General features: G+C 46.2%; 1 protein-coding gene across 5 annotated transcripts in view; it reads right to left on the reverse strand.

Annotated features, from left to right (window-relative positions):
* Positions 1 to 17,316, reverse strand: part of Vti1a (vesicle transport through interaction with t-SNAREs 1A) — a 314,916-nt gene that overhangs the window by 127,635 nt on the left and 169,965 nt on the right. For 2 of the 5 annotated variants that reach the window (XM_013116277.3, XM_013116280.3), the window contains 2 exons: positions 4,634 to 4,704; positions 4,034 to 4,106 (listed from right to left, as the gene is read on the reverse strand). In XM_013116277.3, coding sequence (XP_012971731.1) covers positions 4,041 to 4,106; positions 4,634 to 4,704 — 137 coding nt within the window. In that variant the 3' untranslated portion in view covers positions 4,034 to 4,040. Of the gene's footprint in view, positions 1 to 2,846; positions 3,111 to 4,033; positions 4,107 to 4,633; positions 4,705 to 17,316 lie in introns of those variants that run through there. The other 3 variants (XM_013116274.3, XM_005063451.4, XM_040742739.1) reach the window with 2 other exon arrangements.

Consider the following 17,316-nt stretch of genomic DNA (forward strand, 5'->3'; position numbering starts at 1 on the left):
AGTCTAGTCAGCGCTGGAGGGCCCTCGTTGAACTAGCTGCTTCCTTCACTCACAGGTGAGTTGCAGAAGACACGCTGACAATGGCCCCAGGAAAGGAGTCCTCGCCGTTGCAGGAAGCACCCCGACAGCATGTACGGTCACCACTGGGAAGGACGTGACACTGAACTCGTCATATGGAAGCCGTCCCTGCTAGAACCCTGGCACCAGCATGGACGATACAGTAACCCTAGCATACATGGCTGTAACGTGTCTTCCAACTTCATGCCAAGGGAGCTCTCGGGCTACACTTTTCCTACTACATTCTACAGGAATCTAGGTATTGCTAGAAAGGAAGATAGTAATGATAAATTATGTGTTATTATTTACTTGAGAGGCGAAAGAAATAGGATCATAATTGCTTTTCTTTCTGAATAAAGTCTTGAAATTCCCTAATTTTATTTTTATTGATTCTTACCACTATTTGATATAGTAACAATCCCAGTTTAAAAAAAAAAAGAGAGAAGTAGAATTCTCAGTGAAAACACAGGTGCTTGCTAACACACACGCACACACATGCGCATACGTGCGCGCGCGCACACACATGCGCGCGCACACACACACACACACACACACACACACACACACACGAAGAGACACTTGAGCCCCCAGTGATGCCTACCACCCCTGAGGATGACCAATTGCAACAATCACATTTTGTGAGAGTCAATGAGAAATCCATTGTGTGGCTCTAATTCCCACATGAATGGCTACTTGTTTTGTAGCTATTCTCACTATTATCTGAATCACACTTTATTTAAAGTCTGTCTAGAGAGCCAGGAAATGAACAGTCTGTCCAAGGTAGCTCTCCATCTATGTCAAGAGAAAAGAAAAATCACTTTCCAGGAATCAGCTATGGCTTCCCTGTGATGTCATGTTTTCCTATTGTAACTCTGAAGAGACCAATTTTCTCCCTTGTTTTCCTTCTTTGGCAAGGTGGTGGAGCTACATGAAAGAGAGTTTCTGTTTGACTCTATCAGTTGTGATCTCTCTGACAGACATGTCAATATTTTCTGTGTAACTTAATTTCTTGTAAAACATTTTTCAGTTTATGATAAACAAACCATACTCTCTTCCTCTCAGTTTCTCCCATCGTATTATTTTCAAGCCATTTAAACCACAGCATGCTCCCCACCCGCCCTCCCGGCTGTTTGTGCTTCTGGGGTCCTGGAGGATCTGCAAGGAAGGGGAGGCCGAAGGAGAAGAGTCAGAGCGGCTTCCTCAAGAGTTAATGCCCACAGGACGTTTGTGCGTACACATGTGCTCTACACTGAAGCACCATAAAAGCAGAGAGAGATGCGTCTCATTTCTGCATCCCTGGTCTGTCCACAGACACTAAATATTTACTGACAACATAAATAAGCAGTGAAAAAAAAGGAAAGACAGGTACATAAAGGGGAGGGAGGGAGGCAGGGAGGGAGGGAGGGAGGGAGGGAGCCCACAAAAGATTAAGTGGCGGGTGCTTAGAGGCTGCTGGGCCTGTAAATTTTGTTGCTTACTTATTTTCGTGAGTCTTGTAGATGACTAAGTAGACACAGGTACAGGCTCTGTGCAGACAAACATGGGTCCCCATCTTTGTGACAGACTAGTCACTGTTGAGTAACCTGACACAAATTATGGATGGTATCCTGTCATTTCTGTTCATTGTACAGATTTCAGAAACAAAAAGGAAAGCAACCAGTAATCAGTCTCTACAGAGTCTTCACCATTCAAAAGCCAACGAACGGGCTTATCTGTTGATCGGTAAGTACCTCTCTCTTCTTCCACACACCTGTGGAGGTGACCTGTGAGCACAGGCTCAACAGTGGATGCTCCTTCCTTCCTTCCTTCCTTCCTTCCTTCCTTCCTTCCTTCCTTCCTTCCTTCCTTCCTTCCTTCCTTCGGTGGGAAACACCCCCTGCCACACGATGCAGCCCCGCAGTGCTACTGTGGGGCAGGGGTAGAGGGTGTGTCTTCCTTTGCCACACACCTCAGCAGTGCTGGACGCAAACACCATGCCAACAGGGGGATGGCCAGAGCCTTGCGTGAAAGGCTGTGGCCCACGAAGGAGCGCTGGTCCATGATTTAAGAGACTTACTATCTAGGAATTAAGTCCCAGGTAATGCAGCCACTGGCCAAATGCTTGTGTTTTCCCACCTGGAAAGTCAACTGTGCGACATGTGGAGCGGTAATTAGAAACAAAACCCTAAATGGCCACTATGTGTTCGGTTCCCAGAGTTACTGCCTTCCTAGGTTTATGGGCAGACACCCACGTGCCAGGGTGTCTAGCAAATCATACTACGCCATATGGGATGCCAGAGGTCCCTAGAGCATAGCAAGGCGATGCCCATCGGAGGGTTTTTATCTCTGCTCATCCTCTAGACACACCCAGTGAAGGAAAGCCCAAGTGGACCGCACGGGAGTCACTGTCCTCAGCAGCACTGCCCTCAGACTTCCCTCCAGGAAGCCCCGGGGCTGCGGAAGTTGTGTTTTTCACCTTCTCTAAATGACTTGCAAATGTATTCAAACATAGTATGAAAGGATGCTCTATTTGTTGAGATAACCGTCTGCACTGTCCTGGACTAAGGGTGGGGTACACGATCCAGAAACGTGGGCAGAAGCACATTGGCTTAGAAAGCCATAAATCCTTATTTGAATCTGCCAACCTGAAAGCCACAACGAGCCCGCATAGACCGTCTCCTAAATGCTACATCTGATTAAGCCATACCATCGAGTGACAGCTGAACTTTAACATTAATATGATATTATTTAAATAACCACATGATTTTTTTTACACTCAAAATGATGAATGATTTCTGGACAGCTCAATCGACAGGAAGCAGGAGGACCCTTTAATGAGATTTGACGAAATGGAGACATGCAGAATGCTCGTTAAGCTCACGTCGCAGGGGCCTCCCCGCGAAGCAGGAGAGGAGAGCAGGCTCTCCTTTCTTTGTGTTGTCTTTAGGCACTGAAGCCTTCCTTTCGGTTGCCAGTGCTCTTCTCTGCGGACTTGGAGCTTTTCTGAGGTCATTTACGTACGGCTCTTAAGCAGAGAACTCCAGGACTTTTGGTTCTGGGTTGGGATGGCACCTCTAGGGATGGGAAGAAACTTGGCTGGTAATGTCCTGGGAACTTGGTGCTCACCGTTGATGGGGTCATGGAGAAATCACACCATCTCCCGATTATATATTTACTTGGGCCTTACACAATGAACTAAACCAAACAGCTTCAGAAAAGCGCTGCGCGCGGATGTGTGGCCGGAGGGGCTCCAGCTGTCTAGCACAGTTGTCTGAAGAGGGGAACTCCCTCTCTCTAGGGTCACCCACCCCTCACAGCTCCACGCCGGCATGATCATGGTAGACCGTCTTGTTACTTCATAGAGCATTGGTGGAAAATAATTACGAGCAGACTTAGAATATTACCCATCTTTACTCATTTACCTTTTCATGTTCTTCTGACTCCTTTCCACCAGTCAAAGCTTAGTCGCGCATGGTCCTTAAAAGATTGCTCTGATAATTGCGATATTCTTATGCATCATCTTTAAGTATGTACACAGCAAAGTGACGGTGCTTCCCCAGGCAGCCTTCCTCCCAGAAACTAAACAACACAACGAGCCAAGCTAGCGCCCAGAGTTCTCCGGATGATGGCAGGCCTCTGTCACAATCTAGAGGAAAGTCAGGATGCTCCTGCCATGGGCCTTCCCCAGGCTATGAAAAAAAACACTTCTTGTCTAACCCTAATTTTTTCTTTCCCATAGCTTGAGGTAAGCCCTCCAGCTCAAGCCTTGTCTCTAATCTGAGTTACCCCTATGTGGCTCTGACAAAAAAATAGGGTTAAAACTAGTGCTCTGTTATTTCAAAAGGGTGTTAACACAGCCTAGGAGGGAAGAGAAGAAACCCGGGAGCCTGTAAAATGCCCCATCCCAGCGGGATGGAAACAGTTGAGTGATGATGAGAGGAATCCAACACAATCGGACGGAAATAGTTGAGGAGAGAAACGGAAGATCGCTCCCTACCTGGCTCTTACCTTCGCAACATCCCCGTCAGGATCCTGGAGCTTTTCCCCAAGTTTGCATCTGTCTCCCGAAGCTGAAGGGGAGAATGTGGTGGGAACAGAAGAAGATGAAAGAAACATCAGTACTCAGTGAGTCTCAGGCACCTGCCGGATGCTAACTGAACACGCGGGGAAGAGCCAGACAGTAAAACACACGCATTGTGACACTCCTGTGGGAATTAACCTTTAATATGGGAATGTGCAAAGTCCTCAGACTATAAATGGAAACAAAATGAAGCTGAGGAAGGATGAGGGTATTTTCAGACTCTCTGTTCTCAAAGACTGATGCACTCCAAAATCTCCCTCAGTGGCCTTTTTCTTAGCCACGGAGTTAAATAAAATGTTTACCTGGGGCACTCTGCGATGAGGAGCGAGCTGGCTGCTTGTCCCTCCATCTCGAGCCCTTGTGTCCTCTGCCTACACGTGAGCCGTGCTCACCCTGCCCGTTCCTGTACACCTGTCCTCACGGCTGTGCTGCTGCCCACCTTGGGTCCTTCCCAATGACCTTTGTCTCCTGCCTCCTTGCTTGTGAACATGGAACGACGGCGTGACTCGTACTCACCCGTTCACGTGCTCGCTGTATCTTTTCTCTGTCATGACTAAGGTTTTCTAACATCTCTTGGCCGATTTGCTCTATGGAACAGAAAAGAAAATGTAAGGAATGGTAACTTGGGGCGCATGTAGAGCACTCAGCATACCCACACAAGTACCAGGATGATCCTGAAAACAGAACCAAGATTAGAGCAGTGCCCCCTTACATACCAGACAAATTGTAATTAATGTACTTGATAATTTACCTATTGAGGATTACTGGATGCGATTTAAAATCCAACAAGCAGGCTGCAGTCAATATGGCATCACCCAGTTAGTGGTGATGTGACTTTTCCAAGGCCACTCAGATCAATTCCCAGCAAGATGGATGGAGGAGTGACTAACTACTTCTTCACTGTGGAGTGCAGACTTTGATTTTACAAACTGACGGCAACATGGAGGGTCCCCGTCCCTCTCTTACGGCACTGTTTACCTATGTAAGTCGACATACATTTACAGCAGTTGCGATTGATGTGTGTAGCCCTCGGTTTTCTGTCTGCATTTGGAGACAGTGACACTATCCTTCGCCTGCACTCTCCTGGAGGCAGGAGCTCATTTCATGTGTTCTCCGTTGATGTAGATTCTTGAGTCAAATCAGGTGGGGGGGGGCACTTGAACTTCCAAATACTTAGGCAACTACACACCACTTAGCGTGTTCATTAAAAGCCACACTGCCGACTGCAATGAGGATTTCCCTGTCACAAGGATCTCATTTGCTTGTCACTTGGCATTCTCTCCCCTGTTTTTTTTTTTTTACCAGCTGATCTTACAAATACACAATATACAGCTGCTTTGAATGATATTTTTCGCACCATTCGCCATCACCAGACGGTGCCTATCCTGCAGAAGAACATCAGACTGCCTTTGCAGAGACTGGGCACCATCGACACAGCCACATGCTCATACCCCCAACACTTTCACAACTCTGAGGACGCTCTCCCAGCCCATGATTTTGTACACAGAGCGCCTCTTCTTCAATATATTCCAACTCTTTACCACTGACCTCACAGAGTTTCTCCTTCAGGTACAACTGTAAAACGCACCCGGGCCTCGCAGACCGCGGATCTCATCACAAAAGTAAACACGGTGAAGGATGCAAACAAGGCTGAACGTCTTTCATCCTGGTTTCGCGCTGAAACTACTAGAGATGCTCAACTTTGTCCGACTGTTTCTACTACTTTAAGTTCCTTTACTCATTAAAATATAGCAGTTATAGCTAATTTATGACAAAAATCATTATTATAATATATATGCATGATTGCCGTAAAGTCATTATCTCAGGAAGACACTATTTGATACTATTTCCTTTCAGAGCAGACCACATTATAACACATGTTCTCAAGCAAATGGAAAGGAGACACAGATTACTGATACTGTGTCTGACATCCTGATTCGTATTTACGGGAAGACCGAGGAGCCGAAAGAATGGCGTAGAGAGGGAAGTGAGTCTCAGCATGGTTTAGACTGCCCGTCTTCCAAGAGGGAAGTGATGTCTCAGTACAGTTTAGAATGCCCGTCTTCCAAGAGGGAAGTGATGTCTCAGTACAGTTTAGAATGCCCGTCTTCCAAGAGGGAAGTGATGTTTCAGCACAGTTTGGAATGCCCGTCTTCCAAGCCATTGGAGCACAGCCCCAGAAGGCAGTCCTGGAGAGCAGACGCAAGAGTCTCAAGACTGTCAGGATCACCAGGAGTCAATGGAATAGGAGGTCAAGGGCTGGACTGTTCTTGGAGCCATAAGCTGTACCCACAAACTCCTTATTTCCAGGGACCTGAGTCTCAGTAGGGCAAGTATTAACCCCGTCTAGCAGGAGAGGAGATACTTGCAAAAATGCAGTCATCTTTGTTGGGGACAATAATCCCTCATTTCTTAGCTATTATATTTTAATACATTAGGAAAGAAAAATCCCAGGGAGATATATTAGAAACCATCAGCCTTATGGACAAAAAAAATATACGAAGAAAGGAAAACTTGCATACCAAACAAAGCAAATATAGGAGGTTGCTTTTAATAGACTCATTTGTCAGATAGTATTAGATATTAAGGGATTATTTAATGTAAAAATTATAAGATGGTTAGTTTAATTTTCTTGAATTGTTTAAGTAAAAAAAAAAAACAAACCACTCATCAAAACACCAGCGAAGCCTTCACGAGGGCTGGAGCGGTGGCTCAGCAGTTGTGGTGCTGCCTGTTCTTTCCAGGACCAGCTCCCAGCAGCCACAGGGCAGCTCACAACCGTCCCTGCAACCCCAGTCCCGGATATCGGGGTACCAGGCATGTATATGGTGCAGACACACATACAGACAAAACACCATGCATAAAATGAAACTAATAAACACTACTTGAAAAATGGAATTTGGGAGCTGGAGAGATGGCTCAGCGGTTAAGAGCACTGGCTGCTCTTCCAGAGGTTTTATTTCCCAGCAACCACAGGGCGCCTCACAACCATCTGTGATGGGATCTGACGCCCTCCTCTAGCATGCAGGCATGCATCCAGACAGAGCACTCATACGCATAAAATAAATAGTTAAAAAAAGGAATTTAAGCTCACAGACTTGAAACAATGGCAAGTGTGACATGCCACGTCTACAAGTTTTAGTCCCTTAAATTTTCCTGTGTTTGACAGGGACAGCTACCATGTACCTGGGGTGCAGCTGGGGATGCACGCTTTAGAAACAGCGTCTTTGCTGACCACCAGGCATCTTCCTGAGGCCAGGAAGCAACGGGAAGCACAAAATCATACTGGTTTCTGTGCGTGGCAGCTCTACATGCCAGTGTGACATGATGAATGAGTTCCTGGAAGGAAGACTTCCTTCCTGTCCTCCCATTCTCTCCACAGGGGTCCTGGGAATCATCTTGGGGACACAGCACTCAGACACATAAAATGAATTGTTTTTACAATTACACGGAATCAATCACAGCGTCCGTCACAGCCCTCTTATTTATAGGGCACACACTTGCAAAGGGTCTCTGGGTAACACTGCATCTCCTCTTCAGCCTTGCGCGTAGTGTATACAATAGGCATTCAATGCTTTCCTGTGTCCGAGTGAGCGGAACTAAGAAGGAAACAGGTAACCACAAATCTAGCAGGACACTTCCTGCAGGGTGTGCCCGGCAACTCCAATGCAGATAAAATCTAGGCTGAGGAGTTCGTGTCTTGGAGAGCCTCATGCCTTTTCACTCATCAAATGAGATCTGACAAATTATAAACACTTATCGGGAGATAAACACAGTGAGTCTTTAAAAGAAGTTGCTGAAGTAAAGATATTGGACCTGTACTTCAGCAACGAGTGAATTAAAATATCCCTGTGAGAACTCAGATGTGAGCCAAGCGTAGATCATGCTGCAAATGCAGCTGAAGAGAAAGTGCCTCGAGTCTAATCCAGCACGAAACGTCCCAATTGATAAATTCAAAATATGCAGTTTTACATTTTAGCCGTGGAGCTTCGAGCAGCACGCACTCCAGAAGGTACTGATTATTCCTCAGCACAACTGGACTTCACTTTCCTTTTACAACCTTTGCTAAGGATGTGGTTTCCGGAAAATTATTTTTAAAAGTGAAGAACAGCAGTTGAGACTTCTTTAAATTGTCCAGAGGAGACAAGGCTATTTCCTGACACTTGAAAACCCCATCAGCAACCTGGGAGCAGGGGGCCCTCACCCGCAGTGGCCCCGCAGGGGGACCCCACCCGCAGTGGCCCGCAGGGGGACCCCACCCGCAGTGGCCCGCAGGGGACCCCACCCGCAGTGGCCCAGCAGGGGGACCCCACCCGCAGTGGCTGGCAGGGGGACCCCACCCGCAGTGGCCCCACAGGGGGACCCCACCTGCAGTGGCCCAGCTGTTCCTTGCATCTGGGTGCAGAAGTTCACACCTAAGAGTTATCCTGAGGCGTGAGCTTTGTGGATTGTAGGCCAGCAGCTGGAAAGAGGATGAACGCATGATATTTTACCAACCGCCTGAACTGGGGACGTGGTGACTGGGAACTTCTGGCCACTGAGTCTAACACGAGGGAGAAAGCTGAGGGGAGTTGGGGTGAACGCAGCCTTCCCAGATCTGTCACTTGTCATCTGTAATGTGTCCTTGGGCAATGGGTCTGGCGTTACAACCCTTGCTTAAGGGCCGCACTCAGTACTCAAGAATCTTCCGAGCTCCTGACACAGGGATGGTATCATGCCACGCAGACTTTGGTTTTTCCATCTCTCTTCACTGAAACTCAGGACATGTGAGGGGCTTCAGCTTCCAGTGTGACTGAGGCCCAGACAAAATAGTTGGCAAAGTTTAGGACAAGAGCAGGCAATGCAAAGAAGATGGGATGGACTCTTTTTTTTTAAATTTATTTTTCAGTTTAAATTTAGATAAGAAACAAGGTTGCTTCACAAGTCAGTTCCAGGTCCCTCTCCCTTTCCCTCCCCTCCTCCCGTGCCCTCCCCCAAGCCCCCCCCATTATCCCCTCATTCCCCCAGGGAGGGTGAGGCCCTCCATGGGGGTGTCCATAGTCTGTCATTTCATACAGGGCAGGGCCTAGACCCTCCCCTAAGGTTTCAGGGTGAGAGTGCACCTCACATTGTTGGATGGGATGGACTCTTAAGAGATCAAGCACCTCCTACAGTTGGGAATGTGTGTTAGTCCCCTGCGAAGGGGGAGGGCTTTTCCGAGTACTGCCTGTATGGGCAGGAAGGGCACCAGGCAGATTGCAAGACCATCGAGGCTTACAGTGCAGTCTAGCTGAGCACTGCACTCCAGTCCAAGCCGTTTGGTCTGATCATTTCCCCTCTGCCCATATGCACCAAGGAAGACGCAATGGGGGAAGGCCTGATGGGGAGAGAATTCCCACACATCCTCAGACATCCTTATAGAGCTGGTGTTCAACACACTGTTAGAGGCAAGTCTGCCTCAGTGTGGTCTCACACACACGTGAAGCTACAGATGAACCCATGCGCAGATGGAGGACTGAGAGGCAGAGTCAAGGTATATAGTTTAGAGTGGCCTCAAACTAAAATTTACCTATCCTCCTCAAGGGCTGAGGACTGTGATTATAGGTGTGCACTACCATGCCTGGACACCATGCCTGGAGAGACTCTACTCTTAAAGCGGCATCAGCACAGGTTGGGAACACGGTGGCCACGGACAAGGCCAGTCTGAAGAGAGCTGCAGCTCAGCGGCATCTCGGTTTGACTTCTGGGAGACTCTGATTGCACCATAGTCCTAGCACAGCATGGCCCATCAGAGGTGGAGGAACCCAGAAGTTTATACCTCAGGACGCACGTGCCTCTGCACAGCAGGTCGGAAGAAGAGAGGACAGCCAAGAGAAAACATCACCAACACAAGCAGACTCAGTGCCCTCAGCTGGTAGAATCAACAGGCTTTGGGAGGTAAGTGGTGGAAAGATGGGCTTTCAAGAGAGAGAGAGGCCAAATGAAATTCCATGATGAAAAGAAACAGATTTAGAGATGAATCAGGCATTGATCAAACAGAAGAAACTTGAGTAGGAAGGAAGAATCTTGAAGACAGGTTAACAGAAATGATCCACGCTGGGTGACAGAAGTTAGGAGAAACACAGACGCACAGCACAAAGTCAGTGTCTGTTAGATAGTTTTAGAAGGGGCCTCTACCCATGTCAGTACAGGTCTTCCCAAAAGAGAGATTAGAGAAAAGGGAAGGAACAGAAAATACTTGAAGAAGAGCCTAAATTTCCCAACTTGGATTATAAAGATTAAAGAAGTTGAACTAATCAGAGGAAGGTATATTCTGTGAAAACTGTAACTAACTTAGTCAAGTTTCTCAAAACTAAAGGGAAATAAATGTAGGCAGAGGGAAGACACACACACACACCCACACACGCACACACGCATGCACGCAAGCACGCCATGGAAGCCAGGCCACCCAGAAGAACGAAGGTTAAATTTTTGTCATAAAAAATGAAGACAATAGATCATTCCAAGTGTTGAAAGGGAAAAGAAAATCACCCCTGTGGTCTTCATCTAACAAAAATGTCCTCCAAAAGTAAATGTGGTGTGTGTGAGTGTGTGTGAGTGTGTGTGAGTGAGTGTGTGTGTGTGTGTGTGTGTGTGTGTGAAGAGGTTGATGTCAACACTTTCTCAGTTGTTCTCCATCTTACTTTTGACACAAGGTATCTCACACTGACCCTGGGACTTGCCAGCTGGCTAGACTGACTGACTGGCCAGAAAGTCTTTGGATCCTCCTGTCTTCACCTCCACAGCAACAAGATTATAGGTGTCTGCCACAAGGCCTGCTCTTATGTGGGCACTGGGGATCTGAACTCAGGTCCTTGTGCATAAACAGTAAGTACTTCAGTAACTGAGACATCTCCCTAGCTCTTGAACAGTTTTTTTTTCCTCCTTTCTCTTTTCTCATTTCTCCTTCCCTTCATGTTTTGGAGACAGGGTCTCACTCTGCAGCCCTGGCTAGCCTGGAATTCATTATGTACACCAGTCTGGCCTTGAACTCACAGAAATCTGCCTACTTCTTTCTGTCTTCTCAAATAAACCAATTTTCTGACAACTGGAAAGGTAAGAAAATTATCCCCCAGAAGCAAGTTACAGAAATTGTTGGAGAGAGTTCTTTAGGCTGAACAAAAGTGATACCAGATGGAAAAATGGGGTGTGCAGAAAAGAATGATAAGCACCAGAGACTGCACCCACAAACAAATATAAAGTACCTTCCCATTCTATTCTTCAAAAACAAAGGACCGCTGAAAATAAAATGATAGCAGAAAGGGACATGCAGAGGTAACACACACGGACCTCAGGCACACAAGACAGAGAAGCAGTGAGAGGCGTTCAAGTCCTAACCCTACAGATCAGAAGGACTTGGAATGGAGCTGCATTTGTGATCTTGCATCTGTCCAGCTGCTTTCTGGTCATCATCCCCTAAGTGGTCCAGCACGGCAGCAGCCCCATAGCGTTCATGCTGCACCGAGGACTACAGGCAACGCAGGAGAGGGTGCACACAGGTCGCATGTGAGCACGGAACCCTGTTCTGTCACCCAAGTGAGTGTCCATAGGCTGGGTGTCCTTGAGAGGTCCTGGGACGGATGCCCGGGTGTCCCATGGCTGTTGTTTGGTGGCATGTGAAGTCTAACTCAGGGATGGAAACTGTGGTCCTCGAGCTTCTTAGTCTAAGACAGAACTGAATGGGCAGATGGGATGATATTAACTGATTAAGTTAAATAAGGACTTCAGTTCCTCAGTGGCATCAGCCATGCCTCAGGTGTTCAAAGGCTACAGGAGTGCAGTGACCACTCGGCTAGGGATGGAAGCAGCAAGGGTACCCCTTCTCCAGACTGACCTCCCACTGCCTGTAGGCTTGAACACCCACTCCAAAGCAAGCAAGAATTTCACTTTGGGTTAACGTTAGGGAAAACACTTCTTTGAGCCTTAGCTGCATTCAAGGTGAAGGGAGAGTCAGACTGGATAATGTGGCTCTAAAATATTAGGACACAATGCATCTAAATACAAGGCTCATCTCTTAGTAGAGTGCATAGCAGCAGGATAAGAGTCAAATCAGGGCCACCAACGCATGATGAAGGATGCAGGATACACACCTAGAGCAGCGGCAAACCAGTGTGTATGCTCTAGCTTGTGTGTGCCTGTGTGTGTGTGTGCACGCGTGCATGTGTGTGTGCGGGTGCATGTGTATGTGCGCATGTTTTAAAGGAATTATGTTTGAGCATTCCCTCTACAGCAGCTGAGTGTATACTCTATTTTGCTTTAGGATGATCACATCTATCATTAAGCAATTAAAAAAATCATTAGTGTTACTTTTATCAAAGTCATAGTAGCAGAACCTCCCCCTTAGTTACTGGTTTCCTGCAGATAATTAACAGATACTATTCCCAGGGCCCAGAGACATCAGTCAGTGGAGCTGTGCTCCCAATAACTATGCACTGGAATGAGCAGGTACTATGTAAATTGAGGTTGTTAAACAAAAGCAACGATGTTAATTATAGCTCCATTCAAAAATAAGAGTGAATGGGCTCTATTCTGTGAACCAAGACCAGGACAGCAGGAAGGACGCTCCCTCTTCTTCTTGCAATTCAATGAAGAACATAAAAGGCAGGAGATGAGGGCAGAAAACCTGAATGGGAAGCTGTCAAAACATTCCAAAGGCTCACATGTAGAATTCACCCGACGAAGTGTGTTTACTTAGTGCGTTCAGTGTCATCCAGCTTCCCAGGGTGAATGAATTACTCATTCTAAAGACAAAAAAGAAAAAAAAAAAAACAACAAAAACCCAATAGAACAAAAAAACCTAAAGTGCTTCAAAAGTACTGACAATCGACGGCAGAGTAATTAGAAAGCCTTTTTAGACGTCATTATGGGCTGAGTCAATCACTTCCTGCACTCCAGTGGACCGCGAACACAGTTCTGCCACTGTTTATACCGTATTCTAACCATCTGCTTACTCAAGGAGTCACTGTCAGGCTAACAAACATTTTCTTCTTAAATCGAATGCCATTTTAACCATCTTTTCAACTGAGAGGAAACAACAATGAATTAAAAATAAACGTCTGTCTCTGTGTGTATGTATGTGTTCGTACGTGTGTATGTGTGCGTTTATGTGCGCGAATGGCCATGCATGTCTGAGGGCTAGGGTGCTGAAGTCAGAGGACATATCCGGCACTAGTGTCCACTTTTCACTCCGTTTGGAACAGGGTTTGCTTGTTGCCACTGTGTATGTCAGGATGTCTTGCCTCCATCTCAGTGTAGGAATGCTGGGATTACAGATGCACACAGCCATTCCTGGATTACATTACATGGGTCCTGCAGATCTGAACTCAAGTCCACAAGTGAGTGATTTCCCCACTGAGCTGCCTCTCCCAGCCCCTCAATTTAGTTTTTAATGGATGCCTTCATAGAAAAAGACAGACTTTCAGCTCCTTTGGAAACGTGAACTATCAGGCAACACTGAGTCTCTATGTTTGCTGGCAGACGCGAGGTAGGACCGAGGACTGGTGTCCTGACAAAGGAACCTGATGGTGCTCCCTAGACCACTTCACTCTTTTCCATTCCTTGCTTGGCTGGGATGAAGTAGAGATTGTGTCTGTGGCCTCGATGTTATTTCTTTAGACACAATGTCATGTCTGATTCTTCTCAGTGTATGTGGCAGGCCACGGAAGACAGGCCACGGAAGACAGGCCATGGAAGACAGGCCACGGAAGACAGGTCCAGGCAGGTGTTCAGGAAATAGTTGTCTGTGAACTTGGAATATATCCAAGTTGTCTTCTATATACTTATAACAGAATCACAGGTAGTTTAGAAAAAAATGTAGGTTTTAAAGTAATTGTAAAGAAGAACATAGAGATGCAGATGAGGGTGTGTGCGTGGGGGGGACTGTCCAGATAGCAGTGTTAGTTATTGGCAGGGCTACAACCATGACCCAAATCTCTAACCGTTGGGTCAGTGAGTTTTGCAGTGAAAAATAAGGGAAAAGATTAAAAGTCCCCTATCTAAAAACACATCACAGTGTGTGTAGCAAGGCACTCTAACACATACAACGGGAGCATTACCAGTGTCGAAGACAAGCCTTTGCAACACCTTTGGCAACAGAGGGAAGGGGCCAGCCACGTCTAGGACTCCATCATTATGGCATGCTGCTGATAAATACTAATGTTCCGTTTCCTGAAAACTATACAATGAACAGAACACCCTGGAAGGAATAATACCTACCTTGACTTTTGAGGTGAACATATTTTTGTTCTTTTAAAAAAACAAGGAATGGATTTTTGTACAGGCAAAATTAACTACAGTAAAGGCCCATCCCATTGACCCTTCCCTAGGCTACTCATCACGGCAGACTAAGGGGGACAGGGGGAGGAGGGCAGATGGTTCAGTAATGAAAGCACTTATTGTGCAAACATGAGGATGTGTTCCAGCCTCAACACAGTGTCAAAGCTGGGTGTGGCAGTACACACTATTACCCCAGCACTAGGGACTGGAGGAAAGAGAGAAGCCCAGGGCCTTGCTGTCAGCCAGTATAGCTAAATTTACAACTTCCAGGTTCCTTGAGAAACCCTGTCTCAAAAACTAAGACAAACCAGGAAGTAACTGAGGAAGATCATTTACATGGATCATCCGCGAGCGCCCTTGTGTATTCGCAAGTATCTGTTTGAGGGTCTGCTGCCAGGCCTTCTAGCTACAGGCCTAGAAGTAGACTTCTGGATTGTGTGGCAGCTTGGGGCGCAGCCTTCTGAGGAACTGCAAAATCGTTTGCATAGCAGCTCTATCATTTTACATTGTGACCAGCAATACACAGGCGCTCTAGTTTCTCTTGGGCCTGGGCATAGATTTGATTACATTCCTAGCCTGAGAACTGCTGTTTCACTGTAGTCAACATGAATGCTCCCGACGGGTAGCAGTCAAGCACCTTCTTATGTTATTATTGGCCTTTTGCAGGTCTTTGGAGAAATGCACAGTAAGGTATTTGTCCATTTAAGAAGCTGGGTTGCCTTTCTATCTTTGAGTGGTTAAGAATAACACACACACACACACACACACACACACACACACACAGACAGCTGATAAGACCCTTGGCAAATGTGTGAATTTTGAATACTTTCTCTCCTTCTGCTGCCCTTTCTATCTTTGAATAGTTAAGAACACACACACACGCACGCACACGCACACACACACGCACATGCACATGCACGCATGCACGCACACACACGCACACACTGATAAGACCCTTGTCAAATGTGTGACTTTCTCTCCTTCTGCTGACCTTTCTATCTTTGACTTGTTTTCTGATATGCAAAAAAAAAAATCTTTAAGTCACACAAAGTCCAATTTGTCTATATTTCCTTCTGTTTTTTGTATTTGGGTGTCTTATCCAAGAATTCACTGCCACAATCAGGCTTTGAAGATTTCTCTGAGAGTTTTATAGTTTGTTCCTATGCCTTATGTTTGACCCATGTTGACTTTACATGGTTTGAGCTAAGCGACCACAGGTATAAATTTGATTGTAACAAACATTTACAACTCAGCTGGAAGTAACCTTTGTATAATATATATTATATATCTAGACACAGATATACAAGCATGTATCCATATTTGTCATGCAAAATAATGAGTTACTAATATTTTCAAGATACAGGTTTTATTCTTTATTCCAACTGGACAAATGTTTACATAGATTTAGAAATTAAAGTATGCACAGAAAGCAAGCAGAAATTCAGACTGAAGCAAAAGGGAGACACACGTGTGTACTAAGCAAATGGGAAAGAATTGAAAAGCCTGAAGAACTATAAGACAATGGACATAACAGATAATACACCTTATATATTAATGTTGCTGATTTCCAGCACTAAGAAACGCAGAGCATTGATCTATACAAGATGATAATCACTGAAGAAATACTAGCCAGGACATCATGGTAGACAGGAGAAAACTAAAAGTGAGAAGACTGACATTAAAGGTGGCTTAGAAATTAAACCAACGACTGATTGATGCTTGAAAAATAGAAGATGAGTCGGTCTCTTTAGCTTTCCAACTTACTAGTTCTTCTGAGCACAAGGTCAACAGACACATACCATACAAGCTACTCTTAATACTAAATGTCTGGCAGACATCACCAATCAATCGCAGTGCCTGGGAACAAACTCCTTAACATGATCCAGACAACAGGATCTATTTACTATCCTGGATCTACAGCACCTGGCATCTTTCCTCAGTTGACAACGGGAACTTGGTAATTGCTAATGCTGTCAACTCTTCACTCCTTAGCTTCCAAGCAATGTCCTGCTCTTGGACTTTCTACATCTGATGCTTCAAAAGCCTGAGAAGGTGAGCCCTGAGGGTCACAGTCGAGGGCCTCGTCTGGTCCTGTGCAGCAGACTCAACTGTGAGCCCCTCCAAGAGTTATGTAGACTTCACTGCAGGATGACTGTATCAGGGATCCTAGCAGTGGGCCAGCTTTTCATAAACCACGCCACCTACAGTCCTTACTGTGGCCTCCTGGCCTCCATCACTCATCAGGCTCTAGCCCACCATGCATGACTCTAATGCAGACATCTCTCCAGGACTTCGGTGCTGAGAAAATTTACTCAAGAAATCAAAGAATGGGCTGGGGGATGGCTCCGTCAGAAAGGTACCTGGTGTGCAAACACAAGGGACTGAGTTCAGGTTCCCAGCAGGAACATGAGAGCCGGTGTGCAGTACATGCCTTGGCACCCCAGAGCTGCTGCAGTTGCAGGGGTGGTCTGTGGAGACAAGCAGGTCCCTAGAGCTCACTTTGCAGCCATGCTCTCCATTCAGTGAACCCTGGGTCCAGTGGACAGCAACCGAGAGGGGAACCCAAAACTGATTGCTGACCTTCAGCCTTCACACCATCCTGGCAAGCACCTGCACACAGGGACACAGAGACAGACACCCAAACACACACACACACACACACACACACACACACACACAGATAGACAGACAAACAGACACACACTCAGAAACCCACACGTGACAAATTAACAGAAACTAGGAAACAAGACGCTATATATTGTTTTATTCAAGTTAATTTAAAAAATAGATTCACAATTCTTAGGTTATCTCATTTGAGGCTACCACCATATCTTCCCTTCCTAATTCAAAAGAGCTTGTGATGGTGTGGGGAATAATTCAGTTTGTAGTATTGAACAATGCAAGCC

Source organism: Mesocricetus auratus, unplaced genomic scaffold, assembly GCF_017639785.1.
Source record: "Mesocricetus auratus isolate SY011 unplaced genomic scaffold, BCM_Maur_2.0 Super-Scaffold_4256, whole genome shotgun sequence".
Lineage (NCBI taxonomy): Eukaryota > Metazoa > Chordata > Mammalia > Rodentia > Cricetidae > Mesocricetus > Mesocricetus auratus.